Raw genomic sequence first — 22,425 nt, 5'->3', positions numbered from 1 at the left:
TCAAAAGGACAACTAATGCGAGTATAAATCCAAAGCGGGTTTTAAGCCAAAGACAACTGTGTCTGCGGAGATGGTTGTGAGCAACGTTTTGTTGAGAGCTCTTGAGGTTTGAAAAGTAGAGCACGGCCTATGTTCTCGGTAGGTGTTGTAGTATTATATAACGTCAGATGAGGCGTTTTATAGCACTTAGCTCCCTTAGCCCTTTTTGCAGTTTTCTGATGCTCATATTGAGACGCAGAAATATAGGAAATAAAGAGGTCGGTTTGAGGAGCGTGCTTTTGGAACAGTAGCCAAAAATGCTTGCAGCACTTTTATATTTTTGTCTGTTGCTCTGCACAGGAGCAGGAGAGGGGATGACAGTGGAAGGGAGGCAGGTATGGAATGATAAGTATGCCCAGGTGGTCTAAATTAATCCGGAGCCCTTCACTGCGGCGTCTCATAAACCATGTACAGCTCTGGGAGCCCATATACCACCACCTTCATGTATTGTGTGCAACGAAAAGCTTTTGGTTCTACAGTGTTTCGGCTGTTGCTCATTGCATGCTAGTTTTGCATCAATGAATGTGCTGACAACTGTCAAAGCCTGTCTGTTCGGTCGAAACATTCGTCGCTTTTGTTTTTTGCCTTTCCGATGAAAACAAAGCACAAATGTGTGCAGTTGCACCCATTTCTTTACATTTCTGCCAGTTTCCAAGTTCCTTTTTTATCACTGGCTTGTGCTTGAGAATTAAAAACAAACTAAAAAGAGCAACTGTAACACGTTATGTATACGAAAAAAAAAAAAAAGTCGCATTATTTCAGAATACTGTCTATCCCAGATGGGATTATTACAGAAGTGGCACACATGCAGCAATAAAATGAGTACAATGATAACCGTACGACAAGTGAAACCAAGAAAATGAAACTGGTGGTTAAAGGGCATACTGTAAAAGACAGCAAACTTAGAAACATATGTGCAATGCAAGGGCTAAGTTGTTGTCCATACTGCTTGCTCTGAATTCTTAGTAAATTGTTCTGTGCTGGACTGAGCAATATAATGGCTGGGCTTAGACATTTCCATTCCCAAAAAACTAGTAGGTAAAAATGAGAGGCGAAAGATACTGTTGCAAAAAATCCGTCTAATGTAAAGTTGTGTGTATGCTGTGTCGGTCTGGAACATCTGTACCTCACAAAAGCAGGAAGATTCAGCCTGGGTGCATTATGTAAAAGTGAGCATAAATGCTTCCTGCACTTCACCTTCATTCTGTTCTCCTGGGTAATGAGGCAAGCTCAAGAAAGAGGTTCAGTTTGTGAATCCATGCGTTTGTGGTGATAGCAGACAATCTGAACTGCTTTTCTTTTGTACCCTTTCAAGTGTGAGAATGTTATTTATGGCATGTGGGATCTATTCTATATGTTCGCATTTTCAAGGGCTGGTTTGATAAGGCTGACGTAAGCAAGCTGTCTCGTTTGGCTGGTTGAATGGGGTAGGGTTCTTGTGAGAGAGTAGTTTTTTAAAGGCTTCCTTGGCAACTTTTATGTGCGCATTTCTAATGAGATCAGATGAGAGTAATATGTCTGAGTATTTTTACTTGGTGACTTTTTAAACAAAAGTGTCTTTAAAACCGTATGGTATATGGTGATGTGATTTCTTGTTTGCAACAGACATATATGTGATGGTATCAAAGTTTCGAGACAAGTTTTGCAGAGCGCTAACAGAGGGCAGCACAGGGCTGCACGCACAGTCAGAGAAAGTACCAGCCTTCACAAACTAGTGTGTCAAAAGACATTGTTCTGTGTACATCGGGAGCTGTGCAACTGATGCTATTCTGACCACATGTGTTACCACGGCTGCAATTTCATCATCAACTGCATGTTAGAGGAAAGTGCGATTGTGAAGTTCTGTGTGGAACTGTTCATCATCCAAATAAACATCATATCACATTTGCACCCACCCTACTCATCAGATTCAGCTTCTGTGAACTTCACCTTCTTCCCAAAGATAAAGGTCCACCTCAAAAGTTGTTTTGATGCCACTACGGAGATCCAGTGCAAATCACAGAAGGTGCTTGGCACGCTTCGTAAAGGACACTTTCCAGCAGTGACAGGAATACTGAGTGTGCTGTATTGCTGTGCAAGGGGATTATTTTCAAGGTGGTAGTGTGTGAACATAGATAAATAAAGCATTTGCTCGTAAACAAAGCTAGGCTCGAAACTTTTTAATATCACATTGGTTTGGTTTGGTTTGGTTTATGGGGTTTAATGTCCCAAAGCGACTAAGGCTATGAGAGACACCGTAGTGGAGGGCTCCGGAAATTTCGACCACCTGGGGTTTTTTAACGTGCAATAACATCGCACAGTACACGGGCCTCTAGAATTTCTCCTCCAAAGAAATTCGACCGCCGCGGCCGGGATCGAACCCGCGTCTTTCGGGTCAGCAGCCGAGCACCATAACCACTGAGCCACTGCGGCGGCTGGTATCACATTGTAAAGATTTGTTAGAGTCTATCACCATTTTCCAATCTGCACCCCATTGCACTACACTACCTTTTACTTCATCGTCATGGTTCCTTGGAGCATGATAAAATACACAGTTATCTGCAAATTGTGATTGGTGACATCAACCTTATTTATTATATCATCAATGTACAATAAGGATAGCAATGGAGCGAAAACGGAATGCTTTGTGAAGCACTGGGAAATAGTAGAGAACAGAAGATCCTTTTGTAACCAGATAAGCCTTCCTGAAGTTCAGTGTGTACAGTGCTTTGAGGCTTCTGGCCACTGATGAATATAATTCAGCATATAAAGTCTAAGAGTCAGCTGCAGTCGATTACAACCCTGGCAAAACCCTGGCTGGGGAATCAAGAATTTGCATCAGGCTAAAGGTAAAAATTTGACAGGGCAATCATGAAACCTGATGCAACAAAGCTGCAAAAGCAGTTGGTTTTACCCTCGATTTTTACTTTTGTGCTTTTACCCTAATGAGTGTTTTTACTCTATGCTAAGGCTTTACACAGGCAACAATTTTTCTGGAGTGTGGGGTAGGTGGGGGATGGGGGGAGGGGGGTGTGGGTGATGGGTATTGCTTCTGGATGGCAGCTTGCTTTTCCACTGCGTCTTTGAATTTGGTTTCGCCATCACTTCTTTTTCCGCTGGTGCATTGGCTTCTGGTGGATGGAGGCCTAGTGGAGGATTGAGGTAGGTGGTTTAGTGGCAGGTGGAACTTCTAGAGGGTGGAAGATTCACTTGCTAATGCTTCACATTGACACTGGAATTTTTCTCAAGTGTCACTGGTACTGCTATTGTAGTAAAAGGAGGTATGATGTCTTGTCACAGGTCACATTCTTCCGCCATTATTTTTTTGGTGCCACAGTCGTGTAATATAGCAATTTTTGAATGACATTTGGCTAGCATGATGCTGTTTTATTTTTTCCGTTGTTATATTCTGATATAGCGTGTGCCTGTTCTGAATTTGTCTTATTCCTTGTACCCCACAGAACAATGACAAATATTTTGAAGCAGAAACTGGCCCTGCCAGATCGGGTTACAAAGAATCCGAACCACCACAGATGTATAGTGTTGAACTGCCCAAGCATCGGAGAGCGAAGACAAATTCGTTACTTTCGACTGCCTGCAGATGAGAAAAGGCATGTCCAATTTTTCTTTATTTCTTTATGGCCTCAAGCAGCACACCATTTTTAGTTTTTCAACTTTAATTTTTTTTTTGGTTCAATGACATAATTATTTGTATGTGATGGGCGTGAGAGTCACTTTTTTCGCTTGCATGCTTGTGTGGCTTGGTAAGGAGGTGAGCGTTTCTGCAATGCCTCATAGCCTTCACATAGTCTTTTTCCGCTTCTATTTTTTAACAACACTTTCCCACAGTACGAAGTATGTTCATGTCCAATTTCCTGACCTCACTGAGTTGAGTAATGGTTTGCCACTGTAGGTTCTCAGGTGATCGGGTGAATTTTGTTGCAACATTACATAATATGGTCTTAGAAGTCTCCTTTGTGTGTGTGGGAAAGTGCCCTTGCTTCTAGTATGCAGTGAAAGTGACTATATGCGGTGTCTGACTATAACTTTCTGGGCCTTCCTTCAATTTGGAAAATATTTTCAGTCATCTTTTTTCTAGCATATAATCCACCACAGAGCCAAAGTAGCAGCGCCAGAAACTCTCCAGTGACATTTGCAAATGATTTTTGTGCTGATTTGAGAGGATGCGTTGATGTTGGTGCAAGCAAACATCTACTATACTAGATTCAGCTACAGATATTAGAGAGTTTTCTGCCCTGATTTTTGTTCAGCCTCTGATCTGGCAGTCCTACGACCATAGGTACCATGAAAGCCAAGTCAGCCAGCTACTTGTTTGTAATTATGACAAAGTTTCACTTTTAATCTACGGTCTGAAGGTGCACTTGATGCCTATTTCGTTGGTCAGAAGTGGCATTGGTGAGCAGTAATGGGTATTATAATTAATTGCACGCAAGAACACCTGTGGAAGCAGAGGGTAGGATAGCCTGTACCATTGTCCGTCTGGTAGATGCTGTGGCTTTGCCATGTTGTTTTATCTCCTTCTTTGTCATCTCCTTTGTTATCTCCTTCTTTGTCATATCAGATAAATATATCTCTCTGATGAGAACTCTGATTCCTCTGCACTTTCTGCAGTCTCACTGTCTGCTTGCAGCATGGGTTTAAAGTGAAGCAAGGCACTCATGGTGTTTATGCCACAAACTTTTCAACTTGCATACAGGCGTAACCAGTGGCTGGCAAACTGTGACCGTCTGGATCTCAAGAACCACTCAGGCATGAGCCTCCACAATAAACTGCTCTGCCAGCTTCACTTCCACGACTCACAGTTCATGAATGCACACACCTACAACCGTCTCATCTGGAATGCTGTGCCAACATTGTTTGGCAAAGATACACGCAGGGTGGAAGGCTTTGAACATTACCAGGCAGGTGGTAAGTCTTGACCTGGAAGTTACAAGTGCTGCAAGCAGTAAATGATGACTCTTAAGGTTGCTCTCCAGAGTAGCAGTTACAGAAAGGTAGTAAAATTGAAAATTGGTTCTTGAGGAAACGAAATGGCGCAGTAATTGTCTCACATCTCAGTGGACACTGAACCATACTGGGAGGAAGGTGGGAGTGAACGAAGAAAGACAGAAAGAGGTGCTGTAGTGGACGGCTCAGGAATAATTTCGACCACTTGGGATCTTTAACATGCACTGACATCATACAGCATATGGGTGTCTTTGTGTAACATTGTCAAATGCAACATTGTAAAATGAAGTTGAGAAATCTGGCGTTGCACAATGTAAAAGTGGCCTTGTGAGGGAACGTTCACACTTCATCTTGGAATTTAAAACCTGAAAAATGCTGGGATAGAGTCTGCAGTGAAAGCCCACGCAGAGAACAAATGTATGGTGGAACCATGGTAACAAACCATTGGGCTAGGTACGGTTTTTGTCAGAAATATACTAGCCAAGAGGTCTGCTTTTGGGCTGTGCTGTGTGCCTTGTTATGCATCAGCATGCCATATCTCTTTACCCTCCTAAAGTTGAACTTTCACGAATGCAGCAAAAGCCCCACTGCACAGCTTAGAAGCAAACCTCTTGGGCTCTTTATTTTTTACAAAGGCTGTACCAACATTGTCACAACACGGGGCTACCCGCAATGTCGCAAAAGGCCATTAATGATATTCAAAGGTGTTCGTTCACATTTGTCATGTTGGAAAGGCGTTTTTTTTTTGTTACAGCTTTTGTACTGGCACTTTCTCTCCTATCATGGTAGTATAGCAACACTCACTTTGTAGGCTTTCACGATGGCAGCCATAGTTCAGAAGTCTTGCCATTTTTCCCCGCAATGAGGGGTGCAAAGAGGGGTGTGATGCACCATTTGTAGAAAAAATTCCCAGGCTTCGGCAGCCGTGACTAACATGGAAATGAGTATGTACAACGACAAGTTTATTGGTACACCCCATTGCATTTGAAATTAGAGATACTGGAGAGGGATTCCGCTTTTGCAGTAGAGGGCGCATAAACTTATTGATGCAGCTATCCTGTTGATAGATGTTTGCACTTCTGCCATGGCTATGGGCTCAATGGTCTTGGAACTTTTGCAACAGACAGCACATTAGGAGTTCTTTTATTATTATGTAAGAATGTTATGACAAAAGTAAGACTCCTATGCACATGATAGTTAGTTGTGCAGGTAGCATGTCTGTGGCATATTTGGCAACTAGCAATTTCAGTTTTCACGCTATTCTGACACGCTATTCATGATCAGTACCCATCTGTGCCCTCTTCCGAGGGCTGCGCTATTAGAAAAGCAGGTGTTCTACTTGTGCTTTGGTTTTGAATGGCCTTCATTGCTTTGTCATTCTTCCAGCTCCAGCTCTAGGTCATTCTCACCGTGAACTTGCCCTCAGACACTTTCTGTCGGATATATAAACGATCAGTGTTAGTTTTTCCAATTGCATGTGCACTACATTTCAAATGCTCTCAAGCTACCTTGTGAGTGGCTGGAACAGTTACTGAGCCATGTGCTGGGACTTTGTGTCTGCTGCTGGTGCCCTGAACACAGCAGGAATGGCAGCCCTCCTTTCTGTCTGAAACCTGCCATACTCAGTGTAGTTGAGCTGCAAGCAGTGCTTTAATGCGTCTTCCCTCCATCTTATATCACTGAAATCTAAACATTTCGACAGAATTGGCTGTCTGGTTGGGTTTGGTAACTTAAAAGTAAACTGCGAGACATCTCCAACCAAAACTTTTCTTATAATTTTTTAATGCAAAACAAGGATTTCTAAAATTTAAAAAGTTTTGTTTGGAGATGTCTTCCAATTTACTATAAACTTATATAACTTGTGTTGCATGTTTCTTTCATCTTGCTCAACACATTTCCCTGTTAATGTGACATGTTGTTGCATTGTGTGTGTGTGCAGTAAGAGCGGACCATGCGTACACTACGCAGTCACCAGTGCCATCACCAACGTCCACACCAGTGTCAGTGCCAGTGCCACCGGCAGCACTGCCATCAGCACCATCATCATCAGCGGAGCAGCCGTCAACACAGTTACCGCCACCAGCGTCATCAGCAGCAGACCCACTGCGCCACTACATGCTTCTCTGTGCTGAGCTCAAGCGTGAGGTGGCTGAGAAAGACAGGAAGCTCCATGCACTGGAGAAGTGCAGTGACAGTATCGTGGACAATGTAACTCGCCTGGTGAAAACATTGCCGCGAGAGAAACAACAGGAGCTGGCCAGCTCTCTTGCTTCTTTTGTGCACCTGCGGAGCCACGGACGTAAGCAGTACTTTATTCAAGTGGCATGATGACATTTCACGCACCCTTAGCATTAACAGAAGGGCTTAGTTAGGTTGGCTACTCCGCATGACAGCGATGTGGCATGGAAAATCAGTACAAGAGACTGCAGGTCACCATCAAATATTCCTCACGTTCACCTCATCACACAGTTTCACAGTGCCAGCACTGTCGGCAGCTGCTCAGGGCTGTGCAGTCGATTCATCTCCACGTATGAAAAGAGTTGGAAGAAGCTGCACTTAAGGATTGCGGTGCACAGTTTGATACTTCAAATGTTCCGTTTAACGACAATTTGATATATGCAAACAATAATGCTATACTTTTGCATGGGATTTTCAATGAGATGTCCTGACTGTGATATAGACAATCTTTCTTGTCCCTTGTGTGTTGCGCTGTGTAAAGCTGCTTCTAGATAATCCAGGTTCGATATATCCGGGTTCAACTGTAATGCAGCACCTTTGCCTGCTTTGAGTGGCTGTGTCAGTGGTGTAGCAGGTAGGGTAGCACATTTGGGTCCTAACATAGCAGTAGGGATCGCAGTGTTCTTCACAAAGTGGACAGTTTCCAGCCACTTGTCTGGCAAGGAAATACAAGTTGTCAAAGGTGCGTTTGTAAGATTAAGCTTCTATATCTCTGTCTGTGCTCAATTCTTCAGAGCACAAATCAGAGCTCCTGCTGCTGCTGCATTCCGGCTCACCAGTCTTCAAGAAATACTAGCAGCACATTCGCACAATGGAAGTCACTGCAGCCACAGCCATAGCTGCAGCAAGAGCGCAGAGCTTTATTTATGGAATTATCTACTGTGAACCAGAAATTAAGAAATGAGTTACACAATGTTCTGGTCAACTCTGCAATGTTGCAACATAGCCTTTGTTCAGCAGGTGATCCCGGTCTGCATTTTGAACACGTGGTCCATGCTCCCTCTCTTCTTTTCATGTAGCCTTGCTTTGAAAGGCCTCAAGCCTGCTTGATGACATTTTTATGCACCTTCAGTTGCACAGCTGAAAAAATGCAATCGCTGTGCAGTGCTGGTTACCAGCAATATTTGCTTGATTCTCATGTGCTTTCACATCCTTTACATCCTTTACAACAGGCACATCGCAGGAGCCGCAGGTACGTGTCGAGGTGCTATTGCTCAGCCAGGAACATCCAGGGTGCACACTGCTTGGTTTACGGACCCGTGGTTCGTGGGCCAGGGGTCTCTACATGGCTCCTGGAGACTTCTTACACTTTGGGTATGCTTGGCAAGTTCTTTTTGTACCACTTATTCCCATGTGTCAACCCAGTTGTCCAACCGGACAGCTGTAACACAACATCCGCTCTCATATTGTGTGTCAAATTATGTTGCTGTGTGATAGTTTACACTGGGTCAGATGAAATAGCACATATGCTATAAAAAAAAAGACCTCATGAAGTGAGTGAGTGTCGCTGCAGTGGCTCAGTGGTTATGGCACTCGGCTGCTGACCTGAAAGATGCGGGTTCAATCCCGGCCGCGGCGGTCGAATTTCTATGGAGGCGAAATTCTAGGGGTCCATGTACTGTGCGATGTCAGTGCATGTTAAAGAACTCCGGGCGGTTAGAATTCCCGGAGCTCTTCACTACGGTGTCCCTCATAGCCTGAGTCGCTTTGGGACGTTACAACCCATAAACAAACCTTATAGAGTGAGTAATCTAAAAAAAGGAGATGTTGATTTCAATAGTTAGGCCAAATGCGAATTAGGTGCACTGGCACTTTGGTTTTCACTTCGGTTTGGTTTGGTTTATGGGGTTTAACGTCCCAAAGTGACTCAGGCTATGAGAGACGCCGTAGTGGAGGGCTCCGGAAATTTCAACCACCTGGGGTTCTTTAACGTGCACTGACATTGCACTGTACACGGGCCTCGAATTTCTCCTCCAAAGAAATTCAGCCGCCGCGGCCGGGATCGAACCCGCGTCTTTCAGGACAGCAGCCGAGCACCATAGCCACTGAGCCACCGCGGCGGCTGGCTTTCACTTCGGTTCCGGTGTTCGGATAGCAGTAATGGGCTAATGCCCATATATAAAAAATTGTCCATTCTCTACTTTACATTCATAGATCCTTTAGAGTCCTCATACCACTGCTGATGCAGTGGTTAAGTGATGCGCCACTGCCCTGCGATGGCAGGTGTTGCCACCAGTGGGGCTTGAAAGACCCAGCTTGCTCTTCCCGAGCAACCTCTCACGATAAATCATTAATTGAACTGCTACCTGCTCCAATGGGCAGTTTTCTCACAACTTGGTGGCCAGGTTGCCAGGTGTTCGCTCTCTCACACACATGCACACACGCATACACGCCAGGATGGAAATTTCACAAGTTGGACTACTTGAAGTGGTTGATTGGACAGGGACCCCTTGCAAATGGGACAACAAATAGAATATTTCAATTGGTTCCAATTGCGTTTTGAAATCGGTTCCACCCTTGCCTTTAATGAATGCACATATTATTAACCCCTTCACCGTTTTGTTATATCAATGAATTTCTTAACAAAACTGCTTATTTCTTTTATTCCTGATTTCGATTATTATTGGAATAAAAAGCATGCATTCAATCTTTAAAAAAATATTTGAAGCAAACACGAAGTCAAATTAGCATATTCAAATTCGTTAATACTCACAATACAGAAAACCAACTTACTGCTGGTAGTAAGCGATAAATATATTCAAGCAAGTCATCAGGCAAGCGTATAGTGGTCTAACCAGGAACTGCCATAAAAGGAAACCGAGGGGCTTGCGTAGGGATGTTGCTGACGTCGATCTTTATCCACTGACGTGCACTCGTGAAGTTTGCTTCTGAGCTGTCCTCTCTTTATCGGAAGAACTGATCAGGATAACGTCATCACTGTCATCCTCGCTGCCTGAAACAATGCACACTTCGGTGTCTGAATCACCATCGTGTGAAGAAGATGGCGGTAAAGAAAAGCGTCTTTTCCGAGAAGGCAGCTCAGCAAAACACGCGTCGCCTCTGCCGGATGCCATTTTTAGAACCCAAGTTGCCATAAGGAAAAAAATGTTTATGCGGTAGAAGAAAACGAAATTAACAGATCAGTGCTGCCATCTGTCGAGCAAAATGCCATCTAAGCCACACACGAGCGCTGTTCGTCCGAAACGCTGAAGGGAAGAACCTGTTCAGCGAGGACGAGCTACAGTCGTCCATAACGGTTTGGGGACGGCTTGGCAAGGACGAGCGCTGCTTGTCCGAAACGGTTAAGGGGTTAAGGTGCAAAAGAAAAACTGATTTGAGAGTACAGCAGGGTGCCGCTCAGCCTGGTGCCAACATTTGAAAGGAGAATTGCAGCTGAGAATTGCATATGCTGTCATGGAAATAACTTAAGACACACACAAGAAACACTTAGACACTAATAACGTTAGCTGAGTGTATTGTAAGTGGGGTGGAAATTGGCGGATGAGCACGTTTTCCCCGCTTAACCGCGACTGACACAGCTCAAAGCTGCCACACCTCAACCCATAATTGTGTGCGTTGCCGACCACACGCCAACCACTGCAGGCTTTTCGCTGGGGGAGATGAAGGAATGAAATTCAGGCTGACACAGAGTAGGCATTTATTGCTACAGCAACAATAACGCCAGCTAGCAACAAAATACACTAAGGAATAGAGGTCGTCCAACTCGCCAGGAAGGTTACGAGCAAACGTTTGCCTACGCCGCGGAGATAGAAGCATTTAGGAGGCGAAACTCGCCTCTGTCCCGCGACCGCGGGGAGTCACAGGTGCAGTCTGCTTCCTTCGACCGCCGCCGGATGCCGCCCTTGTCAGGTTCCCGAGGACGACGTGCGCTCGCGCCGTCGCGTGCATTTCCGTGCTTCCGCGGGAGAGCATATTTGCGCGGCCAACATTTTCTTCGCAAATGTCATGCTGCCCTGAGTTATCGTGTGGTAAAACGTGGCCTCATAATACGGGAGGCAATTTACATTCGAATTCTAACTGTTGATGTGCCTGCGGCTCGGCGCTCTTCCACTTACTGGTGGGCAGTGCCGCGCGCAATGGCTGCCCTTTTTACTCACGTCGTGAAGGAAATTCGTTGGATACTCATGAAGCATGCGAAGGATATTAGCTTTGTGTGCTTACCGTCAGGGTCTTAGGGACCACAATAGAGAGGCATGCAGCAAAGCTTGCTGAAGAAGTAAAAAGATGTAGAGGTGAATATGCTCCCGGCGCAAGCATCGGTCATAATTAAGGCAACACGTACATCATAGCTTGCTGATTCGCGTGTCCTCTTCAGTCGGAACAAATCACTGGGAACAAGTCAGTGGGAGCCTTGAAAGAGATGACGCTTTCTTTGCAGGACTTGTACCCGCTATTGCAGTTTGGAACAAAGCACTTACGTCCCATCGTATGCTACAGCGAGGCAGTAAGGCGTACCGGGTCCACGGAGATAGACCAGGACTCGAGCGCGAGCACTCTACCACGTCGGTCACACAGCTTCTGGAGACTAGAGCACACGACCCCACCCGCTGTTTCGAGGGTGTTACGTGTTACAGAGTATTCCTTATTTATTTATTTTTTCTTGGTTTCTTGCCTTCCGCCACTTTGTGTCCGAAGCTGCTAAAAGATTTGGCGGAGCTCCTCTGCAGGGAGTGAGGGGAGTTTCCCAGCTGTCACTGTGCACAAGCAGGGCCGTCTTCCTCGCCGTTCTCAAGACAGTCTGAGCTGGGCAGCGACGCATTGTGTTAGCCCATTTTGACCCGAATAGCCAAATAGAAGAGCCTAACGTCTCAGGCATGGCTAGCTACAATGGACCGCTCCACAACAAGATGAAAGAGGCCGCTCGGTGACACGAAGCCGTATCGATACGTGCAGTCCCCAATTAGCGGTGACAGCGTTGTGATTCCCTTGCAGCTAAAGAGGCAGGGGAGATAAGGAACCAGCTGGGCTCGTCCATCATGGGATTCAACCCGCCTTACAGGGAAAGTACAGCGTTTGGAAGCCCGCTTCAGGGTCCCTCTGACCGCAGGGGATGAAAAGGGAGCGGTGCAATGTTTAAAAAAAAATTGTGAGCTCCTCCGTGGGCTGGCTAGTTTAGCCACAGCTAGAAGCACGACGTCTACAACTACTTAACCGCTGTTCTCCGTGCAAGCCGGCTGGAATGGTAACATTCTTGATACCCCATTAGCTGCCCCAGACCATAAACGGAGGGGTTCCCTGTAACACCCTGCCAATATGTTCCCGCACTGCTTTTTTTTTCACGCTCCACCGTCCCGAAACCGCGCCACGCAGCGCGGTGCCTTGCGCTGCCCAAGCGGGCACCGTGCGTGAGCGCCATCTACCGCGCGCCACGGAAACCGACCTCCCTTCCTCTCCTCCTCTGTGACGTTTTCTGGTCGCCCGCGCCGGCCGCGGGGCCATGGAGTTGCGCCTCCTAAAAGCCTTCTATCTCCGTGGCCTACGCTAAGGCAGGGGAGTGTCTCCAAGGCCCCAGACAGGACAAGCTGGTGGGAAAATGTTCCCATGAGGCCTTGCCTCGCTGGCGGAGCGCCACGCCAAAGCCGAAGACCGATCTCCCCGGCATGTGCATGTGCAGCAGTCATGCTGCCCATGGTGCTCGTGTCGCTGCCGTGCCAGCACCCTCCCTTGTTAGTTAGTTAAGGTAAGTAGAAAGGACATCGTGGAGAAGCAAGCCAAAATGGATGGAGTGGAGCGAGTTCCCATAGTATACATCTGCAGAACACACTTCTGCTTTCATATATTATACCCGCTTATGAGGCTCTCATACTGGGATCAGTGGCGCTTGCCCATTGAGCAAGTTATCCATATAATTTCAACCGCCGTCATTGCGCAGATGATGAATACATTTTAGTAGGTTATGCTGCTGACAGATGTTATTATAAGAACCTTATTAGTTCTGCCTTGTTTGTCGAATATGCAAATGTTCACATGCATTGTGGTTCCACTTGATGCCTAGCTGTGGCCGCTAGCAGTCTAGTGGCCCTACTTTACAAATTGCTTTCAAATGATGCCACTTGAAAGCAAGTGGGACCATTTGTAAAAACCACTTGCTTTCAAGTGGCACCATTTGAATCCAAGCCGCCACGGTGGCTCAGCGGTTATGGTGCTCAGCTGCTGACCCGAAAGACGCGGGTTCGATCCCGGCCGCGGCGGTTGAATTTCTTTGGAGGAGAAATTCTAGAGGCCCGTGTACTGTGCGATGTCAGTTCACGTTAAAGAACCCCAGGTGGTCGAAATTTCCGGAGCCCTCCACTACGGCGTCTCTCATAGCCTGAGTTGCTTTGGGACGTTAAACCCCATAAAACCAAAACCAAACCAAACCAAGCAAGTGGGGCCATTTATAAAGCCACCTGCTTTGAAGTGGAACCACTTGAAAACAAGATGGGACCATCTGAAATTTCACCTCATATTTTTTCCTAAATGCAGGGCTAAATACGGGGTTAAATGCAGACAGTGGGCAGTATAAGTGCTAGCACACTAAAACACTGGTAGAAATTGTTTGCAATTTAGTAAAAGCTATGAGCTAATGGAGTGGCCTCCAGACATGTGGGTGGCTTACAAGTGCTCACTAGTGGAAAGCGTTGCCTTGTGCTTGAGCAAGTTGTTGCAATGTGGCACACTGCCAGCGAGCTGGGTGCTCACACCTGCCCAAGTGGTGTGTATCAGGTAGGATTATACACTGGCCAAGCACAACATTGACCTTTCTTGGTGTGCCTTCCGTCATCCTTAACTCCTGAAAAGGTCATAAGCAAGGCGTTATCCCCTCACACAGCCTCATGCTCTGAATTACACAGATCAACAGAATGCCGTGAATATGATGGAGCATAGGGTCATTATCACTGTAGAAGCGATGCTGTTGGCTTGGACGGAAATGACTAACAGTGTCAAGGGCGTCCGCAGAATTTTTTGCAGGGGGGGGCCCCATTGGCTGTTGGCGCCGGAGGGGGGGGGGGGTTATGTTCGTAGCAAAAAGGCACTATTTGCGGAGTAAATTTATTTATTTATAAATAAATAAAATAAATAAGTAAAATACACACATGAAAGAAAAATTACAAACAGCAAATTAAAGCGTGGCTAGGAGAGATACATTGGAGTTTATCAACGAAGAAACAATTAAAATTAATAAAAATGCAAAAAGATACTATCACTTCGTGGAGAAGAGTGCTCAGTCTTGCTGCATACGGGTTCTCGACACACCCGGATTGATGACCAGCACACAGCACAATATGTTCACAAACACGCAACGACAGTCAGTCAGTAAACAGCAACTGTAGACGCCTCGGATTTTTCTGGGCGAATTGCGTGATGACACGGGTGATAAATTCATTCCTGTGCTTCATTACACGCTCTCGGTGCACACTCATCATACAAAGGCCGTCCAGTCTGTCGTTTGTCATTGTTGAGCGTAGCCACGTTTTCACTCTCCTCATTGTACTGAAGGAGCGGTCGACCGTACAGGTAGTAACTGGCAAAGCCAGAGCCACCTCAATGGCTTTTGCAACACCAGGGAAGAATGTCTTGGCCTGATGTAGAAGCTCGCAGTAAGTTATTTCTGATGGGTCCCCAGTTTTGTTGCACCACATCTCGTACCAAGAGATGGCCTCTTCCTTGAAGTTGTCGATGCCGTAAAAGCACTGGAGTTCTTCGGCGAGAACAGCGAACTCAACACGGCTCAAGTGCTTCATTTTTGATGGATGCAGCTGGAGAAGTTTGAAGCTCCTCTCATTGCTTTCAGAAAAGCGCCGAGCTAAAGAAGCAGTGAGGGAGTCCAAGTACGGCACATATATTGCCACACGGTAGTATTCCTCCGGCGACTGAATCCCGTAGTTGTCTCGGTGGGCCTGACGAGAGACTTGTCTTGGCACAGATATCACCACATTTAAGTGATTGGCTGCCTCCCTTGCTGCATTCATGATGTTAGAGAACTCCTCTACAGCGTTCGTTCGGTGGCCGCGAAAAATACGTTGCAGCTCAGTGATGTGGTCATGCACAGAATGGAAGTCCATGGATACACCTTGCAGAATGTTCGTAACTGGTTCGAGCCGAGCGCTGTACTTCGCTACAATATGCAAGCAGACGATGAAAGATGAGCTTGTTGTTGCGCAGTAGAGGATGTGAGCTCGTTGTCTAGTTGCAGCGTTCGAGCATGATTCCGTGGACGCGAGCTCCTCGAGTGCTTCGACTATGGCCACGTAATGCTGAGAGAAGATCCTAATAGACTTATATTTTGCAGACCATCTTGTCTCACACAGCATCGGAATGTTCGGCACCAATTTTCTCCGGAGTACGCTCTCGCGGAAGAAGTTTATGGTTTGTTTGATTATGCCAATTGTGTTTCGAATTTCAGAGACGTCGTTCAGATCGTTGATGACGAGATTTAGTTTGTGACTTGCACAGTGGAAAAATAGTGCCTTCGGGAACTGTTTTTGTATAATTTTGTTCACTCCAGCTTCTTTTCCAGCCATTGTAGAGCATCCATCGTACCCCTGTCCAACGAGGTTCGAAAGAATCAGCCCGACATTCGTCAAAAACTTCAAGATTGCCGCGGCGATGCAAGCGGAGTTTAATTGCTCCAGCTCTACAAATCCCAAAAACTGCTCTCGAACGCACACTTCGGCTCCCGCCTTGTCAATAAAGCGAACGCCTATAGACATCTGCTCTTTTCCTGAAATATCTGCAGTTTCGTCAGCAAGAACGGAAAAAGCAAACGCTTTGTTAGCTTCGGTAACTATCTGCTCTTTCAGGATGTCGCCACAGATTGTGATGATCTCGTTCTGGACGCGGACAGAAGTGTACTTGGCATTGCCAGCAGAAGAAGCGAAGTGCTCCTGAAGTAGAGTATCTCCAGCTTCTACACGAAAGTCAAGCAGATCATTGAAGACTCCACTATCGGACTGCTTGCCGCGAATTGGCAAGTCATGCGTCGCGCAAAAGACAATGGTGGAAACTATTGGAAATAGTTTCTCACGGTTCCTTTCAACTTGCGCGTGGAGTGCTCTGTTCAGCTGCTCTACAACGGGTAGCTGCTTGCCTTTCATCACATCCATAAAGTTCTGTGAGGCCGTCATTGCCTCCTGGTGCCATTGGGATTTTACGTGGTCCCTGCACGCCTCGTGCATTTTTCTGTAGTTACTGAAAGCGCGCACGATAAAACTTCCTTGAGTACCCCGGTGAACACGTGGAGGAAAAATGACGCAAAAACGACAAATAGCGCCTTTCGCTGTCGCTGAGTACGCAAGCCAGGGGGCGTAATCTCCCAGCCATTGATGTCGAAAAGGCCTCTTTCCAGGTGTTACATCCTTCTTAAAATCGTATGTAACATTTGGTGACCATGGCTTAGTAAGAAGACGTAACTTCAAAAAGTCCGGTATGCCAGTGAGTTTAGCTTTGCCTAGAAACTCTCCTAAGTCATATTCTTGAGGCAAGTTATTTGTTTTCTTGATGTTGTCTCCGGACTTCGATCCCAAGCAAGGAGAAAGGGAATCGTCTCGGCTTACTGCGTGACCGGAGCTCGCTGGTGAAGTTCCTTCCATGGAGACGACGACGTCGGCTACTGTCCGGTGATGAAAGGTTGCATCGCTCTGGTCAAATCCGGACTTAAATCCCAAGAAAGGAGAAATGGAATCATCTCGGCCTGCTGCATTACCTGAACTCACTGTTGACAGAGTCCCTTCCATGGAGTCGACGACATCAGCTACTGTCCGGTGATAAAAGCTTGCATCACTCTGTTCAAATGCTACACCGTTGTCACATATCACACCAGAATCTGCAGGGGCGCATTTGGATAACGCTTCGTCAGACAACCGCTGACGCTTGAAGAAGCGCCGAATGTCCATCATTCGGAACCGCGCGAGACAAAGCTGGCTATGGAGTTCTTCGGGGTTGGTAGTGTTAAAAATATATACACATTGATTGAAAAAACGGTTGAATGCGTACGTTGAAAACAAAAAATGACTATATATACAACGAAAACTTATTTACAAGATAAATGCACGCTCGCAGCTTCATACACCTCGCTCCATCTTGCTCGCGCAACCGCACAGTCGAGTATTTGCACACACACTACTCGCCGCTCGTCGTTTTCTCGTCCGCTGTCTTGATTGTTCTCAGCTTCGTTGACAACCGGCCACTAAAAATACCGAAGCACAAACACAGAGGCGCGCACACATGCAAGGGCCTACTTGCCGCAGTATCCCCGAATACGCACTGTTGGAGTTGAGGGTTCAGGACAGGAGTGCCGCTGAGCGAAGAGGTAGATGGCGAAAGGAGAATAGGTTTATTTACATTTTACATTGGTGGTTAGAAGTGAGACGATTCTGCCGCATCCGTTGTCGAGTTTTATATCCTTCTTGTTCCCTAAAGTCCCTAGGTTGAGGACGCCCTTGCCGGAGTGGGAGGGGCCTAGAGCTTTCACCTGTGCGCACACACACGACACTGCACTCATGGTCACGCCCCCTTCACATGTGGAGTCTGAGGGAAAGAAGGTTGTCGTCGAGGTAGCGTTGACGGCGGTAGGTGATGGCCTCCGGCCAGCCGAAGGTTTCTGCGGGTCACCGACATCTGTTGATCATCAAATGCCACCCGCCGCTCGAGGCCAGACGCGAGGTCACGAAAACGCCGAAAGTGGTTCCTCGTGCTTGGGTCGGAGATGAGGCCCGCCAGCTTGTCGCGGTGCTTGGGCACGCCAAAGAGCAACCGGAGACGAGGCCCTTTGTTCCCTGGCACGGTCACGGCAAATGGGGAAGATAACGTTCGTCTCCCCGAGGCGGCGGCGGCGTTCTACACGTGCAGGCACTTTGTGAAGGGGGTCTGGTTTTGTTCCTGCACTCCAACCGGGCAAACTCCGTAATTGAAGTCAGCTGGCACCTGGGTCCTCTCGGTGCTTGTGGTCCATGGCGGCAGGCCCGAAAGCAATCACCCTCAAGTCGCTAGCAGCCATACACAGTAGAAACAGGCGTGCTGGCGGCCACCCGGCGAGACTTGTTGTCGTCGTTCCTAATAGCACTTTGGGGGTGAAAGGAACGCCTCGCGACTTCCGAGGGGAAGGGACACTCGCCACTCCGGTCGGAAAATTTGTTTTGTGTGTTTTTATGGGGTTCAGAGCCCCAAAACGACTCAGGCTATGAGGGACGGAGTAGTACAGAGTTCCGGATAATGTCGACCACCTGGGTCTCTTTACCATGCACTGACATCGCACAGTACATGGGCGCTGTTGGGATTTGAGGCCCAGCCAGAGGTGACAGGCGAGCCAGGCGAGCCAGGCAGGCGCCATCGGGCTGCCTTGACCAAAGGCGCTGGCTTCCGGAGAAGATGCAAGGAACGCTGGTGTGTGGGCGCCTCTGGAGACTGCGTCGCCGTGAACAAAAGCAACTGCTAATCCCCTTTGCCGAAGATTCTGAAAGCGGCGCTTCTACCGAACTGCGCTCTCCCGTGGATCGGAGGAGACAGCGAGCGGCGGCGGCGCCAACTCATCGCCTGCTTGCCCTTGAGCAGCCCGACAAAGCGGGGGTGGACACGGCTGATTTGTCCCTCCCTCCTGAAGAATTCATCGGTGGCCGGATTGTGCACTGTCTGCCTCCGTGTGGCTATCTCTCTAGAGATCAAAGAAACAGGCACCCATCTCAAGACGCCTCGAAACACATGCTCGCCGGTGCCGCTGTATGTCTGCAACGACGCGTCCCCGGACGCGGCACTTCGCAGATGTGACCCAAAGCTGGAAGCGGGGCCGCTTTTACTCTTTTTGCTGAGCGCACCGCCGCCCCTGGTGTGCGGCCATCACTCACGGTTAGAGTGAGTGATTTTCCAGGGGGGTGCAGCCGCCCCCCTTGCCCCCCCCTCCGGACGCCCATGAACAGTGTACAGGTAACCATACTGTGCAAACTTCCGCTATGCATAGAATACGTTGTTTCTGCTGGCCCCCTTTGAAACTCAGAAAGACGAAGATAAACTAGAAAAGACAGCATACTAGAAAGACGCAGTTGAAAGCATGCTGTATGCATCTTATGCAATACTGTCATGCACTTCACTTGGTTGCAACCAGTGGGGGAAGGCATTGTGAGCTGTCAAGCTGCCAGATGTGCTCTGCTTTACTACCTAGTGTGTGAGTACCTGTAGGCCTGTATGTGCTGTCGCAGCCTTAGCTTCTAGCAGCTTTGCCTAAATGTTTGTGGCAACAAGGCATAGCTGCCTTCTGTGACAGGCTGATGCCACAGCTGTTGTCATTTCCGTGACAATGCAGATCTTGATGAGATAACACCTGCTGTCTATCAACAGATTTAAAGCCAACCACCCTGGAATATGATTTTTGCAGTAGGTATAGCCTTATTTATAAAGTTGCAAGCTGCACTCTCTCAAAATTCGCATAATGGTGTGCAGTTTGCACGAGCAGCTTCATGAATGATACTAGTTTAAAAGTAGTTCTGACAGGAAAAAAAATTCATGATGTTTTTTGTTCTAGAGTAGATGCCAACCTAGTATTTATGGTTAAAATTCTAATTTTCTTTCCTGCAAAATAAATAATGAAAGTGCGCTGCAAAGACCTCGAAGGGGGGGTTGGGGGTGTTCGCTAGGATGTTGTCAAATGTTTAGCTGCTGCTGCTAGTCAGGTTGCTTACAAACCTTTACCATACCAGTTATGCATCAGTGTGACTAAGCTTCCAGAAGCGAGCTAATCTCTGGTATGAGCACACTTTGCTGAATTTCTTGGAAGGTTGCTGATGTATTTTTATTTTTGTATTATTACCTGGATGCTCACACCATGAAGTACTGCATCTTTAGTTGCCCAACTACTTTTGAGGTTATTTTTCGTGTTCAACATTAATGCATTATGGGGGAAATTTGTGCAGTGAAAATGAATCAGGTGTAATGAGTGCTAATTCTGGTTGTTCCTCACAACTTGACCACTGCACAGATCATGCCCTTATTAAAACCATGCCAAGGAGCTTGCACATTGCAGTCTGGTACATTTGGCATGTTCTCCACCCTGTGTAATTCCATTTCAGCGAGTCCTGGGAGGCAGCTGCCATGCGTGCTACAAAGCAAGAAACCGGTCTGAGTCTCCTTGAGCCATGTGTCTGCTCAGTGGTGGAGACACTTGAGACATCTCAGGGACATCATTGGATCAACATCTTCATGGCAGGCAAGGTAGCTGAACTGGGAACAGAGCTAACCGCACCAAAGGAGGCTGTGTGCACTGGTGAGTGGCAATGGTAGCACTGTTTGCTGTTTTAATTAGGGGCTCAGTGGCATTGTGTGAATCATTTCTGTACAGAAGACTCCTGATAGACTGAACAGTTCACTAAATGCAAGCTGCCTTGCTTGTGCTCTTAGCAAAAAGCATCAGCTAGCAAGTTCTTGTGTTGATTTTGCACTGCCAAACAACCCCATTTTGTGCGATGAAGGAACCAAGGTTTTCAGAGGTGCCTATGTGAACCTTGAAGAGTTTAGCAGCAAAATTCATGAATGCAAGAATAAAAAAGTAAACACTGATTGAATGAACAAAGGGAATGAAATTATTGAGGTGAAGAAGTGACAAAGCAGCGCAAAGAGCACGGAGGACTAAAGAACAACAGACGCTACTTTTCGCTGCTTTGTGTCTTCCTAATGAACCAACTAGCCCAAACTGCCACTGTTCACCAGTTGCCGAGGTGACCCCAACTTTGTAGCTGTACCTACTAGAGGCAGCAACTCTAAAAGTGATAGTCTGGGAGGTAGCACTGAGAACAGGTGGTGCTGCTGATACTGCTCTTGTGACTGCAGTTTTCTATCAGCACCAGGGCATTGGAGTTATGGGCAATCTGAAGCAGTTTTTAATGCTAGAGCATTACAGGCCCCGTTACTCAGAAAATCCGGCATTGGCGTTTTTTAGCTTCGTGAGCGATTGATTGATTGATTAAAACATCTTTATTTGTTCAGTATTCTCAGAACATGTGGGTGGGCCGCGAAAAATGACGAGCATGACTGTGGCAGGTGATGCCCAAAGAGCAACCTAGAAGGCAGATGGACCGCCTAGGTCACGTGACCTTGTGGCGCCATCACAACCTGCCCACCGTGGCATGTGGCAGTTAAATTCATGATAGGTCGTTCGGGAAGAGCAACCTGGGCCACCAAGGCCCACCGCTGGGAGGACCTGCCATCTCGCAGTGGCGCATCACTGAACCGCTGCATTACATGGTGTTCCAAGCCAAAAGGAAGCTTGTGCTAGTCGAACATTGTTTTATAGTTGTCGTTTCTCTGTAGAGCTCATTTATTCCCTTTTTTGGTGGCAGCGGTTTTAAACCAGTGTCTTTCATGTCAGGTCAGACAATTCTGCTGTGCTGAATAATTTGTGCCCCCACCAAAGCGCATTTAAAAAAGTCATGAAATTGTATTTACTGAGGTTAGGAAAAGCACGCGGGTATTGGTGATTAAAAATGATGCTACTCCTCCCCCCTCCCTTTCCCAACTCATACACACTAATGCGGCAGAAGAATAATAATAATAATAAAAAAAATAGGTTGGAACTGCTTCCTTTCGCGCCCCATCCTGCTTAAACCACCTGTGCACGCCCAATGAGAATGGTCGAGAAAGATTTCCCACTGGTTTGCCTGGGCAGCGATTTCAACTCGACGTCTGGCTCTAAGTGTTTCCCACGGAGCTATAGTAAACAGCCTCTTGGATAGCAGATCAACTCCAGCCTACGTTTTGTGGGTTTATGGCCGTTTTTGCAATCTTGACCAGCAAGAATAACTTAGAAGTGGGTGACAGCCGTACAAGAACTTTGTTTTGCGCCGTGAATTCGGACTGCTCCGTTTGCGTCATGGCCAAGCTGCGACACCTGGGCCATCTTCCTAGTGGCGGAAAGAATGCGACCGGTGGCGCGGCATGTTCCCAGCAGCTCGGATGCCACCCCCGAAGAGCCATCACTTGCGAGGCTCGTATACAAACCCATGTCAAGCTGCTGTTCGACACTGGGTGGTCCTCCTGACCCTCTCCCATGGCTAATTAATGCGACTTGTAGCATAGGGGCAATGTAGCGGAGCCTGGGGAACTTTGGCTCTACTTGTACAGAGCGTCACCAACATGTATGAGCTCTTCTTGTCCAGACCCGCTAGATGTGAACTTTTGTGCATAAAACTCTTTGTCTTCCCGCAATTTCACATT

At 47.1% G+C, this 22,425-nt stretch overlaps 1 protein-coding gene across 4 annotated transcripts in view; it reads left to right on the top strand.

Moving 5' to 3' along the window:
• The first annotated feature begins 45 nt into the window (after positions 1–45).
• The window catches only part of LOC149342910 (uncharacterized), a 32,956-nt gene continuing 10,576 nt past the window's right edge, over positions 46–22,425 (top strand). For 3 of the 4 annotated variants that reach the window (XR_016283083.1, XM_089545428.1, XM_089545426.1), the window contains exons 1-6: positions 46–138; positions 3,480–3,629; positions 4,736–4,947; positions 6,926–7,285; positions 8,397–8,538; positions 20,286–20,479. Coding sequence is in view for 3 of the 4 variants with exons in the window: in XM_089545428.1 (XP_089401554.1) it covers positions 3,484–3,629; positions 4,736–4,947; positions 6,926–7,285; positions 8,397–8,538; positions 20,286–20,479 (1,054 nt within the window). In the remaining variant the exon portion in view is untranslated. Of the gene's footprint in view, positions 139–339; positions 375–3,479; positions 3,630–4,735; positions 4,948–6,925; positions 7,286–8,396; positions 8,539–20,285; positions 20,480–22,425 lie in introns of all 4 variants that reach the window. The other variant, XM_089545427.1, reaches the window with a different exon arrangement.

This window comes from Amblyomma mixtum, chromosome 5 (assembly GCF_055824585.1).
Source record: "Amblyomma mixtum isolate Tamu chromosome 5, ASM5582458v1, whole genome shotgun sequence".
Classification (NCBI taxonomy): Eukaryota; Metazoa; Arthropoda; class Arachnida; order Ixodida; family Ixodidae; genus Amblyomma; species Amblyomma mixtum.
This window is presented reverse-complemented; position numbering and strand designations above follow the sequence as displayed.